Source organism: Furipterus horrens, unplaced genomic scaffold (assembly GCF_987537825.1).
Source record: "Furipterus horrens unplaced genomic scaffold, mFurHor1.1.pri manual_scaffold_2, whole genome shotgun sequence".
Classification (NCBI taxonomy): Eukaryota; Metazoa; Chordata; class Mammalia; order Chiroptera; family Furipteridae; genus Furipterus; species Furipterus horrens.
Genome location: NW_028327172.1, coordinates 141,545,421 through 141,560,794, shown reverse-complemented (window position 1 = coordinate 141,560,794; position 15,374 = coordinate 141,545,421). Strand labels below are relative to the sequence as shown.

The 15,374-nt window shown below is 39.3% G+C and overlaps 1 protein-coding gene across 1 annotated transcript; it reads right to left on the bottom strand.

Moving 5' to 3' along the window:
• Nucleotides 1-8,567: 8,567 nt before the first annotated feature.
• On the bottom strand, nucleotides 8,568-12,915 carry MEIG1 (meiosis/spermiogenesis associated 1). Its single transcript, XM_090268014.1, has 2 exons — nucleotides 12,766-12,915; nucleotides 8,568-8,867 (listed from the first exon to the last, which is right to left on the bottom strand). Exons 1-2 carry the CDS (start codon nucleotides 12,901-12,903, stop codon nucleotides 8,739-8,741), a joined length of 267 nt encoding a protein of 88 aa, XP_090124140.1. The 5' UTR covers nucleotides 12,904-12,915; the 3' UTR covers nucleotides 8,568-8,738.
• Between the last annotated feature and the right edge of the window lie 2,459 nt (nucleotides 12,916-15,374).

Here is a 15,374-nt window from a genome sequence, read left to right as displayed (position 1 = left end):
AGGGGTCTCAAATAGTAAATTTGTTGTTACTTTGATGACCTGGTGAGCCCTGCTATAATTTGTCCCTTGGGCACCGGAGCCACAGGCACTAGTAGGACACAACTGGGGCAATGAAATGTTGCTCAATGTGACTTGCACAGCCACACACGTCATGGAAGCATCTCCACAGCCATGCCTGAAGATGTCTGTGCATGCCAAGTATTATACTAGTCTGGGATCCAGGACTGACACTGGCCATCAGGGGATGATTGGATGTTGGGTCTGAACTTGGGGAGTTTTTGCTCTGGCTTTTTAAAAGCAAAAACCAGTGCCTGGTTCCATCCCCAGAGATTATGGTTAAACTGAAATGGGGTGGGGGCTCAGGCATCAGTAGTAAGACTAAAAGTTCTTTGTGATATTTCAATGTGCAACCAGGTTTGAAAACCATTCATCTTGGATGAATGCACAGTCAGGAAGCAATTGCTAGCTTCTTTTATTTTAGGTATATAATTTTCTTAGTTGACTATGTTTAGAGAAGTTTTATATTATAACAATATTGAGCAGCAAGTACAGAGTTCCCACATACCCCCTGCCCCTACACATTTACAGCTTGTCCCACTATCAACATCCCTCAACACAGTGCTATGTGAGCCTATATTGACACATCCACAACACCCAAAATCCATAGTTTACATTAGGGTTCACTCTGGGTATCGTGCATTCAATGGGTTATGACAAACTCATAATAACATGTACTCACCATTATAGTACCATACAGAGTAGTGTCACTGCCTTTAAAAAAAATCCTCTATACTCCACCTTTTCTTCCATCCATCCTCCCTAGCTACTGGCAACCACTGATTCTTTTACTAACTATATAGTTTTACCATGGTTTCTTTCACTTAGTAATATGCATCTATGTTTCCTCCATGTCTTTTCGTTTATTTTTTCTTTTTTATCTTACAATTACAGTTGACATACAATATTATATTAGTTTCAGGTGTACACCATTATGATTAGACATTTTTATAACTTACAAAGTGATCACCCTGATAAGTCTAGTACCCCTCTGACACCATACAGATTTATTAGAATGTTCTTAACTATACTTTTTATGCTATACTTTATATCCCTGTGACTACTTTTAGAACTGGCAATTTGTAGTTTTTAATCTCTTCACCTTTTTCATCAACCCCCCCCCCTCCTATCCCTGTCCCAACTAGCAACCATCAATTTTTTTCTCTGTATCAGCAGGTTTCTTTCTCTTTTGCTTGTTCATTTATTTTGTTTATTAGATCCCACATATAAGTGAAACCATGTTTGTCTTTCTCTGTCAGACTTACTTCACTTACGATAACACCCTCTAAGTCCATCCATGTTGTTAGAAATGGCAAAATTTCATTCTTTTTTATGGATGAATAACAGGCCATGGTATATATGTACCTTATCTGTATGAACTACACTATCGATGGACACTTAGGCTGCTTTCATATCTTGGCTATTGTAAATAATGCTGCAATGAACATAAGGGTGCATAAACCTTCGTAAATTAGTGTTTTGGATTTTTTTAGATAAATATCCAGAAGCGGGATTGATGGGCCTTATGGTAGTTCTATTTCTAATTTTTTTGAGGAACCTCCATACTGCTTTCTACAGTTTCTGCACCAATTCACATTCCCACCAACAGTGTATTAGGGTTCCCTTTTCTCCACATTCTTGCCTACACTTGTTGTTTGCTGATTTATTGACAGGTGTGAGGTGATGTCTCATTGTGGTTTAATTTGCATTTCCCTGATGATTAGTGATGTTGAGCACTTTTTCATATATATGTCTATTAGCCATCTGTATGTCCTCTTTGGAGAAATGTCTATGCAGGACCTCTGTACATTTTTTTAAAATTGAATTGTTTTGGTTTGTTTTGTTTTTGGTGTTGTGTGAATTCCTTGTGTTTTTGGATATTAACCCATTATAGGATGTGTCATTGGTGAATATCTTTTCCCATTCAGTGCGCTGTCTTTTGTTTCATTGTTGGTTTCCTTTGCTGTGCAAAACCTCTTTAGTTTGATATAGTCCCACTTGTTTTCTTCTTCTTTGGTGCCCTTGGCCAAGAAGACATATCCAAAAATATATATCAATATATATTACTAAAAGTGATGTCAAAGAGTTTACTGCCTATGTTTCTTTCTCAGAGTTTTATGGTGTCTAGTCTTACATTTAAGTCTTTAATCCATTTTGAGTTTATTTTTAGAGATAGTGTAAGAAAGTGATTCAGTTTCATTCTTTTGCATGTGTCTTCCAGTTTTCCCAATACCATACTGAAGAAACTGTCTTTCCCCCATTGTATATTTTTGTCTCCTTTGCCATTGATTAATTGACCATATCAACATGGGTTCCTATTCTTTTTCATTGACCTATAAGTCTGTTCTTATGCCCATACCATGCTGTTTTGATTACTATAGACTATTTTTAGTAGGATAGTTTGATATCAGGTAGTGTGATACCTCCAACATTTTTTCCTTAAGGTTATTTTGGCTAATTTGGGGTCTTCTGTGGTTTCATATAAATTTTAGGATTATTTATTCTAATTTTGTGAAAAATACCATCTTGCTAAGGATTGCATTTAATCTGCTTTGGGTAGTATGGAACAATGTTCATCTTTCCTATTCATGAGCACAGTATATGCTTCCATTTATTTTTATCTTCAATCTTTCTTCAATGTCTTATGGTTTCCTGAGTACAGGTCTTTTTACCTCCTTGGTTAAATTTGTTTATAAGTATTTTATTCTTTTTGTAAATTCTCATTAAAAATATGCTTGTTGATTTTAGAGAGAGGGGAAGGGAAGGAGAAAGAGAGGGAGTGAAACATTGATTGGTTGCCTCTCATATGCACCCTGAATGGGGATCAAATCCACAACCTAGGCATGTGCCCTGACCAGGATTGAACTCATGACATTTCAGTTTACAGATGATGCTCTAACCAAGTTTACAGGCAATGCTCCAACCAAGTGATGCTCCAACCAGGGTCTAGGTATTTTATTCTATCTTTCTTAAATATATTTTATTGATTATGTTACTATAGTAGTTCAAAATTTTTCCCCTTTGCTCCCCTCTGCCCAGTACCCCCTTCCCCCAGTAATCCCACCCCGCTTAGTTTATGTCCATGGGTTGTGCATATAAGTTCTTTGGCTTCACCCTTTCCTATATTATTCTTAACGTCTCCCTGTCTATTTTGTACCAACCGATTATGCTTTTAATCCCTACACCATTTCCCCATTTCTCCCCCTTCCCCCTCCCAGCTGATAACCCTCCAAATGATCCGCATACCTATGATTCTGTTCCTATTCTAATTTGCTTTGTTGGATTTAGTTCTTATTTTTTAGATGCAGTTGTTGATAGTTGTGAGTTTATTGTCATTTTAGTGTTCATAGTTTTGATCTTCTTTTTTCTTAAGTAAGTCCCTTTTACATTTCATATAATAATGGCTTTGTGATGATGAACTCTTTTAGCTTTACTTTGTCTGGGAAGCACTTCATCTGCCCTTCCATTCTAAATGACAGTTTTTCTGGATAGAGTAATCTTGGTTGTAGGTCCTTGCTTTTCATCACATTGAATACTGCTTGCCAGTCCCTTCTTGCCTGCAAAGTTTCTTTTGAGAAATCAGCCAACAGTCTTATAGGCACCCCTTTGTAGGTAACCCTCCACTTTTCTCTTGCTGCTTTTAAGTTTCTCTCTTTATCTTTCACCTTTGGCATTTTAATTATGATGTGTCTTGGTGTGGTCCTCTTTGGGTCTAGCTTGTTTTGGACTCTCTGTGCTTCCTGGACTTGTATGTCTATTTCCTTTGCCAAACTTGGCAAGTTTTCCTCCATTATTTTTTCACATAAGCTTTCAATTTCTTGCTCTTCTTCTTCTCCTTTTGGCACCCCTGTGTTTTAGATGTTGGGAGGTTTAAAGTTGTCCCAGAGGTTCCTAAGCCTCTCCTTATTTTTTTCAATTCTTATTTCCTCATTCTGTACTGGTTGACTGTTTTTTTCTTCCTTATATTCCAAATCATTTATTTGAACCCTGGTTTCCTCCCCTTTGCCATTGTTTTTGTGTGGATTTTTCTTCATTTCATTTAGCATAGTCCTCACTTCTTCTCTTATGCGTTTGCCATACTTAAGCATATCTGTCAAGCCTGTGATCATCTTTATCACCAGTATTTTGAATTCTGCGTCTGTTAGATAGGCTATCTCCTCATCACTTAGTTCTCCCACTGAAACCTTGATCCATTCCACCTTTTGGGCCATACTTCTCTGTGTCCTCATCTTGACAGGCTCCTGTATTTATTTGACTCTGTGTCTTAGGTGGAGTTGTCACTACTGTTACATTGTAAGGGGCGGAGCCTTAGGTATTCGTCAGTACAAGGCGACTGCTTTCACCACATTGTGGCGCTGTGTCTCGGGGAGGGGTCCGAGGGGGAACGATGCCGCTTGGTCAGCACTCGCCCCTTTTCCAGGCACCTCTCCCACTTCCGTATGGGTCTGACGCCTCTCTAGCATTTGCCCTGGCCATTGTTCCCAGAGTGGGTGGGTCTGCTGATATTCTAGGACCATGGGGGCCCTTTAAACAAGCAGACTCTACTGAGAGACCAGCAGTTTCTTCCTTCGCCCCAACCCCCACTGGTTTGCACAGTTAAAAACAATGAGGCTTAATTTTCCCAGGCACTGGGACTGTGAGCTGTGCAGTCTGGTCAGGAGCTGGGAACACTCACCACTTTTCAAACATGTGGCTGTGTTATCTGCCAGCCTGCTGCTGCCACCACTGCTGCCGCCACCACACCGCATCCTCTCTGCCCCGGCTCCACCCCTCCTACCTGTCTGGATGAGTATGAGTATTTCTTTATATTTTTGTTTGTTGGGCTTCCATGCAGCTTGATTTTCTGGAACTTTCTGATCGTCTCTAGTTTTGAGGTAGTTGTGTTCCTTCTTAGTTGTGGAGGGAGACCCAGCGTGTCCATTTGGGCCTCCATCTTGGTCGGAAGTATTGTATGATCTTTTTATTGTATGCTGAATTGGGCTTGCTAATATTTTGTTGAGGAGTTTTGTATCTGTGTTCGTCAGGGATATTGACTTACAATTTTCTTTTTTTGTAGCGTCTTTGTCTGGTTTTGGAATCAGGCTAATGCCGAACTCATAAAATGGGTTTGTGAGCCTTTCTTCCTCAACTTTGGAAGTAGTTTGAGAAGAATAGGTATTCTTCTGTGAATGCTTGATAAAATTTACCTGTGAAGCCATCTGTTCCAGGGCTTTTGTTTGTTGGGATTTTTTTGATTACCGATTTGATTTTGTTAGTAGTTATCAGTCTGTTCAGATTTTTTGTTTCTTCCTAATTCATCCTTGGAAGATTGTATGTTTCTAGGAATTTTTTTCCATGTTGTCCAATTTATTGGTACGTAATATTTCATAGTATTTTCTGCTAATCCTTTGTATTTCTGTAGCATCCATTGTCACTTCTCTTTCATTTCTGATTTTATTTATTTAGGCCCTCTTTTTTTCTTGATGAATTTGGCTAAAGGTTTATCAATTTTGTTTATCTTTTAAAAGAACCAGGCTTTGTTTTCATTAATATTTTCTATTGCTTTTTTAGACTCTCATTTATTTCTGCTTTGTTCTTTATTATTTCCTTTCTTTTACTCACTTTAGGCTTTGTTTTTCTTTTTCTAGTTCATTCAGATATAAGGTTAGTTTGAGGTTTTTTGTGTTTCTTGAGGTAGGCTTGTATTGCTATAAATTTCCCTCTTAAAACGACTTTGGCTACATCCCACAGTTTTTTGGGTCATTGTATTTTCATTGTCATTTGTCTCCAGGTATCTTTTGATTTTTTTCTTGATCTCCTTGTTAATGCATTCATTTTTTAGTAGTATGTTATTTAACTTCCATATGTTTGTGTTCTTTAGTTTTCTTCTTGTAACTGACTTCTAGTTTTTATACCATTGTGATTTGAATAGATTCTTGATATGATTTCAATCTTAAATTTTTGAGACATTTTTGTGTTCTAACATGTCATGGGTCTATCCTGCCCCCTGATTCTCCATTCCTAGGCCCGAAGCTAGTCAATTCAACTTCTCCCTGTATGTCTCTGGCACTTTTCAAGCTTTGGCCCCAGTGCTAAAGCTCACAATAAGGGAGTTTGTGAGTGAGTCTGTGAACAACAAATTAGGACCTGCAGCACCTAGGTCTCCAGAAACTCTCCATCTCACTCAACTGCAAACCCACTGGTTTTCACAGCCAGATGATATTGTGGGTCCCTTTCCTGGCACTGGAGCCCTGGGATGGGGATCTTGGTTTGGGGCTGGGATTCCTCCCCTTGATCCTTGAGGTGGAGGGGACTTCTGCAGCTGAAATATCCCTCCTATTTCGTAGGGGTGTGGGACTTGCCTGTTCTATATCTTCACCCCTCCTACCAGTTTCAATGTGTCTTCTTCTTTATATCCTTAGTTATAAGATTTCTGTTCATTTAGTCTTAATGTGATCATGAAAGGTGGCAAAGACAGCATTTCCCTACTCTGCCATCTTCACGGCAAGTCCAGTTACCAGCTTATTGATAGTGTCACCATGTGCAGTTTAATGGGAACAAACTTGTGAGTTTCAGATCCCTGGGTAAGAGAGGGTCTTCTGCACTGTTCGTTATACCCAGATGCTGGACCAAAGGTTGACCTCCTGGTCCTATTGCTGAGTTAGTTGTAGTCTAAAACTGGCAACTGTATACTATAGTGGCAGGGAGGCTGCTGTCATCATGGACTGAGGCCTGTGACCTAGTCCCATCACAGAATAGACCCTCTACTCAGAATTGCTGCCAGGGTTGCAGATGCCACTCTTAGCAGGCCACACACCTTACGACAGTGGCAAAAGGGAGCCAGAAAGTGGCTTATTTTACAAGATCGACATGATATGAAAGCACTAGCTATGTTCACCATAAGACCCATTGGGAAAATATTAGTTACATGGACTCAAGGAACCAAAACTGCATTCAGTGGTCCCAAGGGCCATGTGTCTGAAGACAGTCTTGCTACAGAAAGAGAGTGTCATTTAGGATGTGAGATTATTACGGAGAATGTTCCAGGTAAAACTGCCTGGCCCAACTTCCTCAGAATGAATCTTATCTGTAATAAATTGTGTTTTCATGTTCAAAAATGGCAGACCATGATTCAAGCTCATGCTGATTCCAAGACTATAGACGGGGGGTTGCTTCATTTGTGTATGTTTCCTATTGCTGTTGTAACAAATTACCACCAACTGAATTATGTAAAACAACATGAATTTATTCTCTTTTAGTTCTGGAGGCCAGAAGTCTGAAAAACAAGGTATTGCTAGGGCTGCCTTTCTTCATGTGACTCCAGTGAAAAACACATTTTCTTGCCTTTTCCGGCTTCTAGACTCTCGATACACTCTTTGGCACTTGGCTGCTTCCTCAGACCTCTGATCCTACCACCAATGGAAGTGATTACATTGGCTCCACCCATATATTCCTGGAGAGTTTCCCCCTTTCAGGTTCTTTTACTTAGTTACATCTGTAACATTTGTTTTGCCATGTAAGGCACCACATCCACAGGTTCCTGGGGTAAGGATGTGGATATCTTTGGAGATGATCCCAAGCTACACTGGGGAAGACACAAAAGAGGCTTGCCAATTTATTTACTTTTTCTAATGATGTGTTTGTTCAAAGAGAAAAAGTGTTGAAGGAGGACAACTTTAAATTAGGAAAACTAATGGAGCTTCATGTGACCATAGTTCTGGAGCCAAAGTTGAATTAACTGATGGATATAAGACCCCTCTCCAAAAAAAAAAAAAAAAAATCTATTAAAGGTCATAACTTGTAAAAAAAATCTCATCAGGGACAAAAGAGTTAGGTAAAAAGGATATCTTTTACCCATGTAATCTCAAAGCACTCGAGTCACTAATTTGGGGGGATTCCTCAAGTCTGATAGGTTAATTATTACCTCCCTCACTCATTAGCACTTAGGCTGTTTTTGCAGTGATTCTGGGCAGCACTGGAGCATAAATTGTCTAGGTGGGGGACCCAGAAGCCAATGCTGGGATAAGACGTCAAGTGTAAGGAGGTGATTTGGGAGTGTAAGAACCCCTGGCAGGCATGGGGGAATGGGTCAGATACAGTGTCAGGTGACTGAAGCTTAGTTCTTCAGGTGAAACTGGGTGCCAATGTAAAACATACACCTAAGATGGGTTCCTCCCGAGATGCCAGGTTGCTGGGCATTTATCTACTTCCTCCCCATCAGTCATTGGCTGAAGGCTGCCCCCAGGGAACATCATCCCTTGGCATTTTGGGTCTACTCAGCAAGAGGCAAAGGACTCCTGAGGCAAGAGAAAGCCCGCAGGCTGCAGAATACGGATTTGACAGTTCAAAGTGATGGGCTTGTAAAGTGGTGGAGGCTGAGGGACGTGCAGGTAGAGCAGTAACCTATACATAACAAGCCTGACTAGTGGAAGGGTTTCCAATGGGGCTTTTTCCTGTGCATAAAGATTATTTTACCACAGTTAAAATAATCAAAAGAACAGGACCAAGACAGGTACAACTTTAATGCTTCTGCTGTTACATTTTAGAATAGAACAGGATGGTTAACAGATACCAAGTTTCATGACTTCTGTGTTTTAGAACCTTCAATTCAAGTGTGCATCTTGAATTATTTTGTAAAATGATGTTTGCATAATGTACAATGAAATCTTAAGATAGTGACAAGTAACGTAAAGAACAAAGGCCTAGTAAGCATAAATTTTCACTTTGTGCACTTCCTTGTCCTCACATTCCCTCTGTTTGTTGTAGTAATAGAAAGTATTGTCCCTTCTCTGAAGTTTCTTCACGTATCCTGTCTCTGGCCAACGATCTACCTACACATCAAAAAAACAAAAATACAAACATTGTCATGTGGTTTTATTTTATATAATATTTTACTGCCAAATAGTTAAAACTATAAACTCACAACTGAAAGTTAAAGTATAAAATTAAAATACTTGATCTCTTAGAGAGTATTACATGCACCCCCCAACACATCTTAAGTTGCCTCCTTTTATGGCAAAACAACTAATTTGGTGCATCTCTCTAGGTTCCAAATGATTAGATTTAAATTTCTACTCAGTGGCCAAGATACTCTAAACTTTATTCTTATGTTCACAATACTCTAAGCTTTATTCTTAAAATGTACTCTAAACTGTATTCTGTGTTTACAGATGATTTCAAACATTTTTACTCCCTAACTTCTAAAAGTAATACCTCAGAAGGAATTAGGGCCAAGTGCAGACCCATTCTGAAAGCACCTGAAGCTGACTATTGAGGCATGAGAGTAATAAAGGAAGCAGCTAGACTCGATATATCTAAGGGCCACATATATTTCCTTATATCGATATTTCAAGTTTACCTGGAAACTTAATTTTTAATAAATATTTGAGGTCATGAATATACTAGTCCTCAGCCAATTTTCTTACCTCTCCCCATTATTCTTTCTAATACGTCTTATTTGTTGGCTTACTTTATTATTTGGCCTGATCTATTTTGGACAATTTTCTCCCATTCCTCTGCAGATTCATGCTATGTCCTCTTAATCCAATCGGTGTTTTTTTTCCCTAGATTTTGTGAGATGTACTCTCATTGTCAAAAAACTGCTATTCAGGTTTCACAGTCTAGAAAAGCCAAATTCTGTTCTTCAACACTATCTGTATAGGCAGCTTCACTTCTCACAATCCCCTCTTATAAATCATAATTTTCAAGGGGAATATTAATATAAAGGAATACACATCCTTTATTTCCAACAGTGCATTTTCATTTTCTTCTGTTGTGTCATTTATTTAGGAAGTAGCAAAAGAAGGTGGCAGCATAACTGATATACCTCGGCAGGCTCTCTGATATATACAGTATAAAAAAACTCATAAATTCTATCACTTAGGTCAAGCCTGTCTTTTGTAGCTTCTGTCGCTCTCAGCAGAAAAAGGAAGGTGTTCTCAAGGCACCATTACAGCTCTCTTCCTCTTGGGGCCAGTAGCAGGTTCTCTTTCATTTACTAGGGTCTTGAACACCATCTCATGCAGTGAATAAACAGTACTTATAACTGCAGCTTCTACAGAACATCCATAGCCACTACCTATGGGACAGAACTTCCAAACAGCTATATTGGTTCTGCACTCATCAATATCTTTGCTACTTCATAGTTGTTTTTCTTCTTAGCTTTTCACTTAATCACTCCTATTCAATCTAGGAAATCTTCACTCCTGAAAGCATATAGACATGAGTGATATGGTCCTCAAGTCCAACTCCCCTACAGCAGGGAGAGCAGTAGTCCTGCTATTGCCCCCAAGGGAAGGGTGAGTGCCTCACGCCGGGACAAAGAACTTTGCTCACACCCTTCAGACTGCTGGCATGTGCCACTCAAGGCGAGCCTTCAGCCACCACCCTATCCATTCTTAAAGGCCCACTGCAAATGCCTCTGGGAGCATGAAGCCTTTTCAAAGGATGATCCCCAAAGGTGGTGATATTTATCTTCCTCCGAATTCCTGTGCTTCTTTTTTTACAGTATATATTTTGACTTGTATAAGGTTTTATTCTCATCATTATCCATCTTCTTCAAGATACAAGAATAATAATTATTGTTCATTAAACACTTTCTGTTCATTCACTCAGCAAATTATCATTGAGCACTACAATTTCAGGCATTTCAAACACATGCTTTCAATTTCATTGCTATGACAATTGTCTGATGGAGGCACTGCCATCATCATTCTGCACTGGAGCTCAGTGAAGTTAAGACCTTGTTTGGGATTACCAAGAGAGAGAGCCAAGGGTTGCAACCCTTGGACAAATGGATGGCAAATCCTATACTCTTCCCACTGGCCCACTAAATTTCTTGAGGTAAGGTGCATGCTTATTTATTTCCTAAAGCATTTGGCACAGAAATTTGCACATGGTAGGTGCCTAATAAACATATACTACTGAGGTGAAATGCAAAACCTCTCCATAACTGCCAAGTCATAGAGTGAATAAAGTTGTTCTTTCTTTCATCATCACACACACACACATACACTTCTTAGGTGCTTTTTGAGACTTCCACTTGAAGGATGTTCTTATTGTCCTCTTAAATCTGATTTTACCTCAATTACAACAGCATTGGGTGTGGGGCTATAGGTGCAGTTGTGCTTATATGATTACATTGTCTTTATGACCCTGGGCCTTATGTACCTTTTTGGGGTATCCCAACCTTAGAGCTTATTTTTGAACAGCATTAAAACGTTCATGCTTGTGTTTTATCTGTTTAAAAGCCATAGATGAAACAATACTGAAGAATACCTTTTGGTAATGGGAAAAGAGAAAAATGTTAGATGTCAGAAGATTGGTACCATTGGCCCTCTGTATCTTCAGGTTTTGGACCTGCAGATTTAACCAACTGCTCATTGAAAATATTTGAAAAAAAAACTCAAAAAGTTCCAAAAAGCAAAACTTGAATTTGCCATATGCCAGGCACTACACTGAATTCATGCCAATAAAGTGATGTATAGGTACACCCTGCTGTAGCCTATCTGAAAATATAGGTCATATGCAAATACTACACCATTTTATATAAGGGACTTGAGCAGCCATGTGTTTTGGTATCCAGAGAAGTCCTGAAACCAATCCTCTGGGACACTGAGGAATGACTATATATGAAAATCATAGTCATCAAATCTTCATTTGATCAGTGTTTATAACTTCATTCCTCACCAACCCTACTAATATCTGTCAAGTTAATGTCCATTAAATTAAAGAGTCTGTTACATTTTGGCTCTGTAATGCTTCCAACTCCTTTTTCTATCTATTTTTAAAGAAAGTATTAAGTAGAGATCAAAGAGTAGATTGAAGGAAGAGAATATAGAGACCTGAAAAATCCACATGGGAATTAATCTCTAAAAAAATGGAGAGTAGCTCTGGCCAGTGTGGCTCAGTTGGTTGCAGCGTCACCCCGGAAACCAAAAGGTCACATTTCAGTTCCCAGTCATGGCACAAGCCTAGGTTGTGGGCCTACTAGGGGAGCATACAAGAGGCAACCAATAAATGATTCTCTCACACATTGATGTTTCTGTCCTTCTCTTCCCCTCCCTTCTCTTCTCTCTAAAAATCAATAAGTGTGTCCTCAGGTGAGGATTTTTAAGAAATGGAGAGTAAATGCTAAATTAATTAATTAATTAATAATAAACTTTGTTGTAACCCCAAACTGAGCATTAAAAGACATTTATGAATACTACACATCACATTATGTAATATTCTTAAAAACTGTCTCCTAGTATCTGGTAGAATAAATGAATTTTTTACAAATCCCAGTATAAACAGGTGCCGTGTCTAGATTTTGATCCAGTCTTTTTAAAGGCCTGTCTCAAAGCTCTCAAGAAAGCCTGGAAAGCACAACCCAAGTCAAGAGTTGTTCTCTAAAGGTTTTTTGCACCTATAATCACCATAACAAACAGAATTTAACCCCTTTACAATTAGTGGTCAAAAAAAAACCAAAAAAAACCCCCCTGACATTCAGCAAAGCATAGTTGTTCAATAAAAGCTAGAAAATCCTTGATATTTCCACACTGAGGAACCACCTTTTCCCCCTCTCTGTCTAAAAGTCACTGTTCCGAACTCAGTCTCCTCTTCAGTAAAATGAGAGAGTTGAAGAAGAATTCCCTTTCAGTTATTCTCTGGTTCTTTGTTTTGTTTTAATACTTTTCACTACCTAACAAACTCATTTTGAGCTCAAGTTTGTAAAGGCATAAAACTTACCATAGAAACTTGTTTCACTTGTTTATATTCAATTTCATCCCGATATCCTGCTTGTTGAAATCTGTACAGATTTTCTATCTCTTCTGACCATTTTTTGGCACGGCTTATTGATTTTGGTTTCACATCAGAACTTGTCATGGCTGAAGAGGTCTTATTACCAATTAATTCTGAAAGATGTTAAAACAAAATTAATAGATGACATAACAGTGACAATTTGAAAATTCTTTAAGAGTAAACAAGACTTCTAGTCAAGATGGCAGTGTAGGTAGAACATAGCTCATCTCTTTGCACAATCATATCAAAATTATAGCTAAAATATAGAACCACTATCAGCCAGAACCATCAGAAATTGAGTTGAATGGAAGTCTGAAAACCACGGAATTAAAGAAACCACATCCCTCCAGACTGGTAAGAGGGGCACAGATATGTAACGGGCTGGTCTCTCATCTATGTGTATGGATAGACACTCGGGAGGGATATCTCAAGAGTGAGGAGTCCCAGCCCCACACCAGGTGCCCCAGCGCAGGATTCCAGTGCCAGAAAGATAAGTCCCCACAACTTCTGGCTGCAAACACCAGTGGGGATTGAGTCAGTGGAAGAAATTGTTGGCGCCAAAAGCAGTTCCTCTTAAAGAACCCACACGTGGACTTACCTACTCAGACTCACTCTCTCTCAGCTCTTGCACTGGGGTAGCATACAGGGAGAAACTGAAGTGTCTGGCATCAAGGTGAGCAGAGGTCATTGTCCCTTTTCTAAACCCTCCAACAAAGCCAGGAAGGTGGTGCCATATCTGAGACTCCATCAACCTGGCTCACACTGTTTGACCAACCTTGGAGAGTCCCAGAGGCTCTGAAATTACTGACCTACCCATGGTGCTTTTCCATATGAATGGCTGGTTTTACTCATGCTTCACAACTTCTTAAATCCTTTCAAACAAGCAACAACTGACCTTAGTGATCCCCAGGCCCAGTACTAGCAGCGACTAGCCTAGATTCACAGCTTGACTTCACCTGGGAATCTCCAAGCCCAGCATAAGTAGCAGCTGTATCAGATTCCTTTATAGCTCAGGCAGGGTGGCCCTGGGCAAAACATAGGTGGGGCTGACTTTCGTTTGCACCATCTGGGAAACCACAGAGCCTGTGCACCTAGTGGACAGCTATAGACCATGTTGGAGCACCACAACCCTGCCCCCACACAGCTGATCCTCCATGGAGGGTGGAGGGTGGTGGTAAATGATCATAGCCAATCCTTGCAGCTGACTGTCCTGAGTAAATCCCTCCCATTGATTTGCCAATAACAACCAAGGCTCAACTACAAGAGGTGGGAGTATTCAGTCTGCATAAAGGGTGCACCTTGAGGACCCACCATGGGTGATAGGGGAGGCTGTGCCACTGGACCCTACAGGACACCTACTATATTAGGCCACATTACCAAGACATTACCTAAGACATTGAAACAAATACAGTGAGGTTACCAAAATGAGGAGACAAAGACACATGGCCCAAATGAAAGCACATATCAAAACTTCAGAAAAAGAGCTAAATGAAATGTAGATAAGCAGTCTGTCAAATGCAGAGTTCAAATTGCTGGTTATAAGGATGCTTAGTGAACTTAATATATCAACAGAAAAAAAAAAAGAGAAAGAAAGAAAAATCCAATTTATAGGGAAACAACAGTAGAGTGCATGAAGCTGAGAATCAAATCAATGATATGAAACATAAAAAAGCAAAAAACAATCAGAACAACAAGAAGACAAAAGAAACAAAAAAATAATTAGGATAGTAGAAGCCACCTCTGGGACAACTTCAAGAGGTCCAACATTCGCATCACAGAGGTGCCAGAAGGAGAAGAGAAAGAACAAGACATTGAAAACTTATTTGAAAAACTAATGAAAGAAAACTTCCCTTATTTGGTGAAGGAAATAGACATGCAAGTCCAGGAAGCAGAGAGAGTCCCAAACAAGATGGATGCAAAGAGACCCACTCCAAGACAGATCATAATTAAGTGCCAAAAGGTAAATATAAAGAGAGAATCTTAAAAGCAACAAGTGAAAAGAAGTTAGTACTTACAGGGAAGTTCTCATAAGACTGTCAGTTGATTTCTCTGAAGAACTTTGCAGGCTAGAAGGGATTGGCAAGAAATATCCAAAGTCATGAAAAGCAAGGACCTACAGCCAAGATTGCTCTCCCCAGCAAAGCTATCACTTAGAATCAAAGGGCAGATAAAGAGCTTCCCAGACAAGAAAAAGCTGAAGGAGTTCATCATCACCAAACCATTATTATATGAAATGTTAAAGGGGTTTATTTAAGAAAAAAAAAAAAAAGAAGATCAAAACTATGAATAATAAAATGGCAAAAAATACAGATCTATCAACAATCAAATCTAAAAAACAAACAAAACAAATAAGAACAGAGACAGAATCACCGATATGGAGAGATTTTGATGGTTGCCAGTTGGATGGGGTAATGTGTGAAGAGGTGAAGAGATTAAGAAGTACAAATAGGTAGTTACAGAGTAGCTATGGAGGTGTAAAGTACAGTATAGGAAACGGAGTAGCCAAAGAACCTATATGCATGACCCATGGACATGAACAATAGTGGGCGATTGCC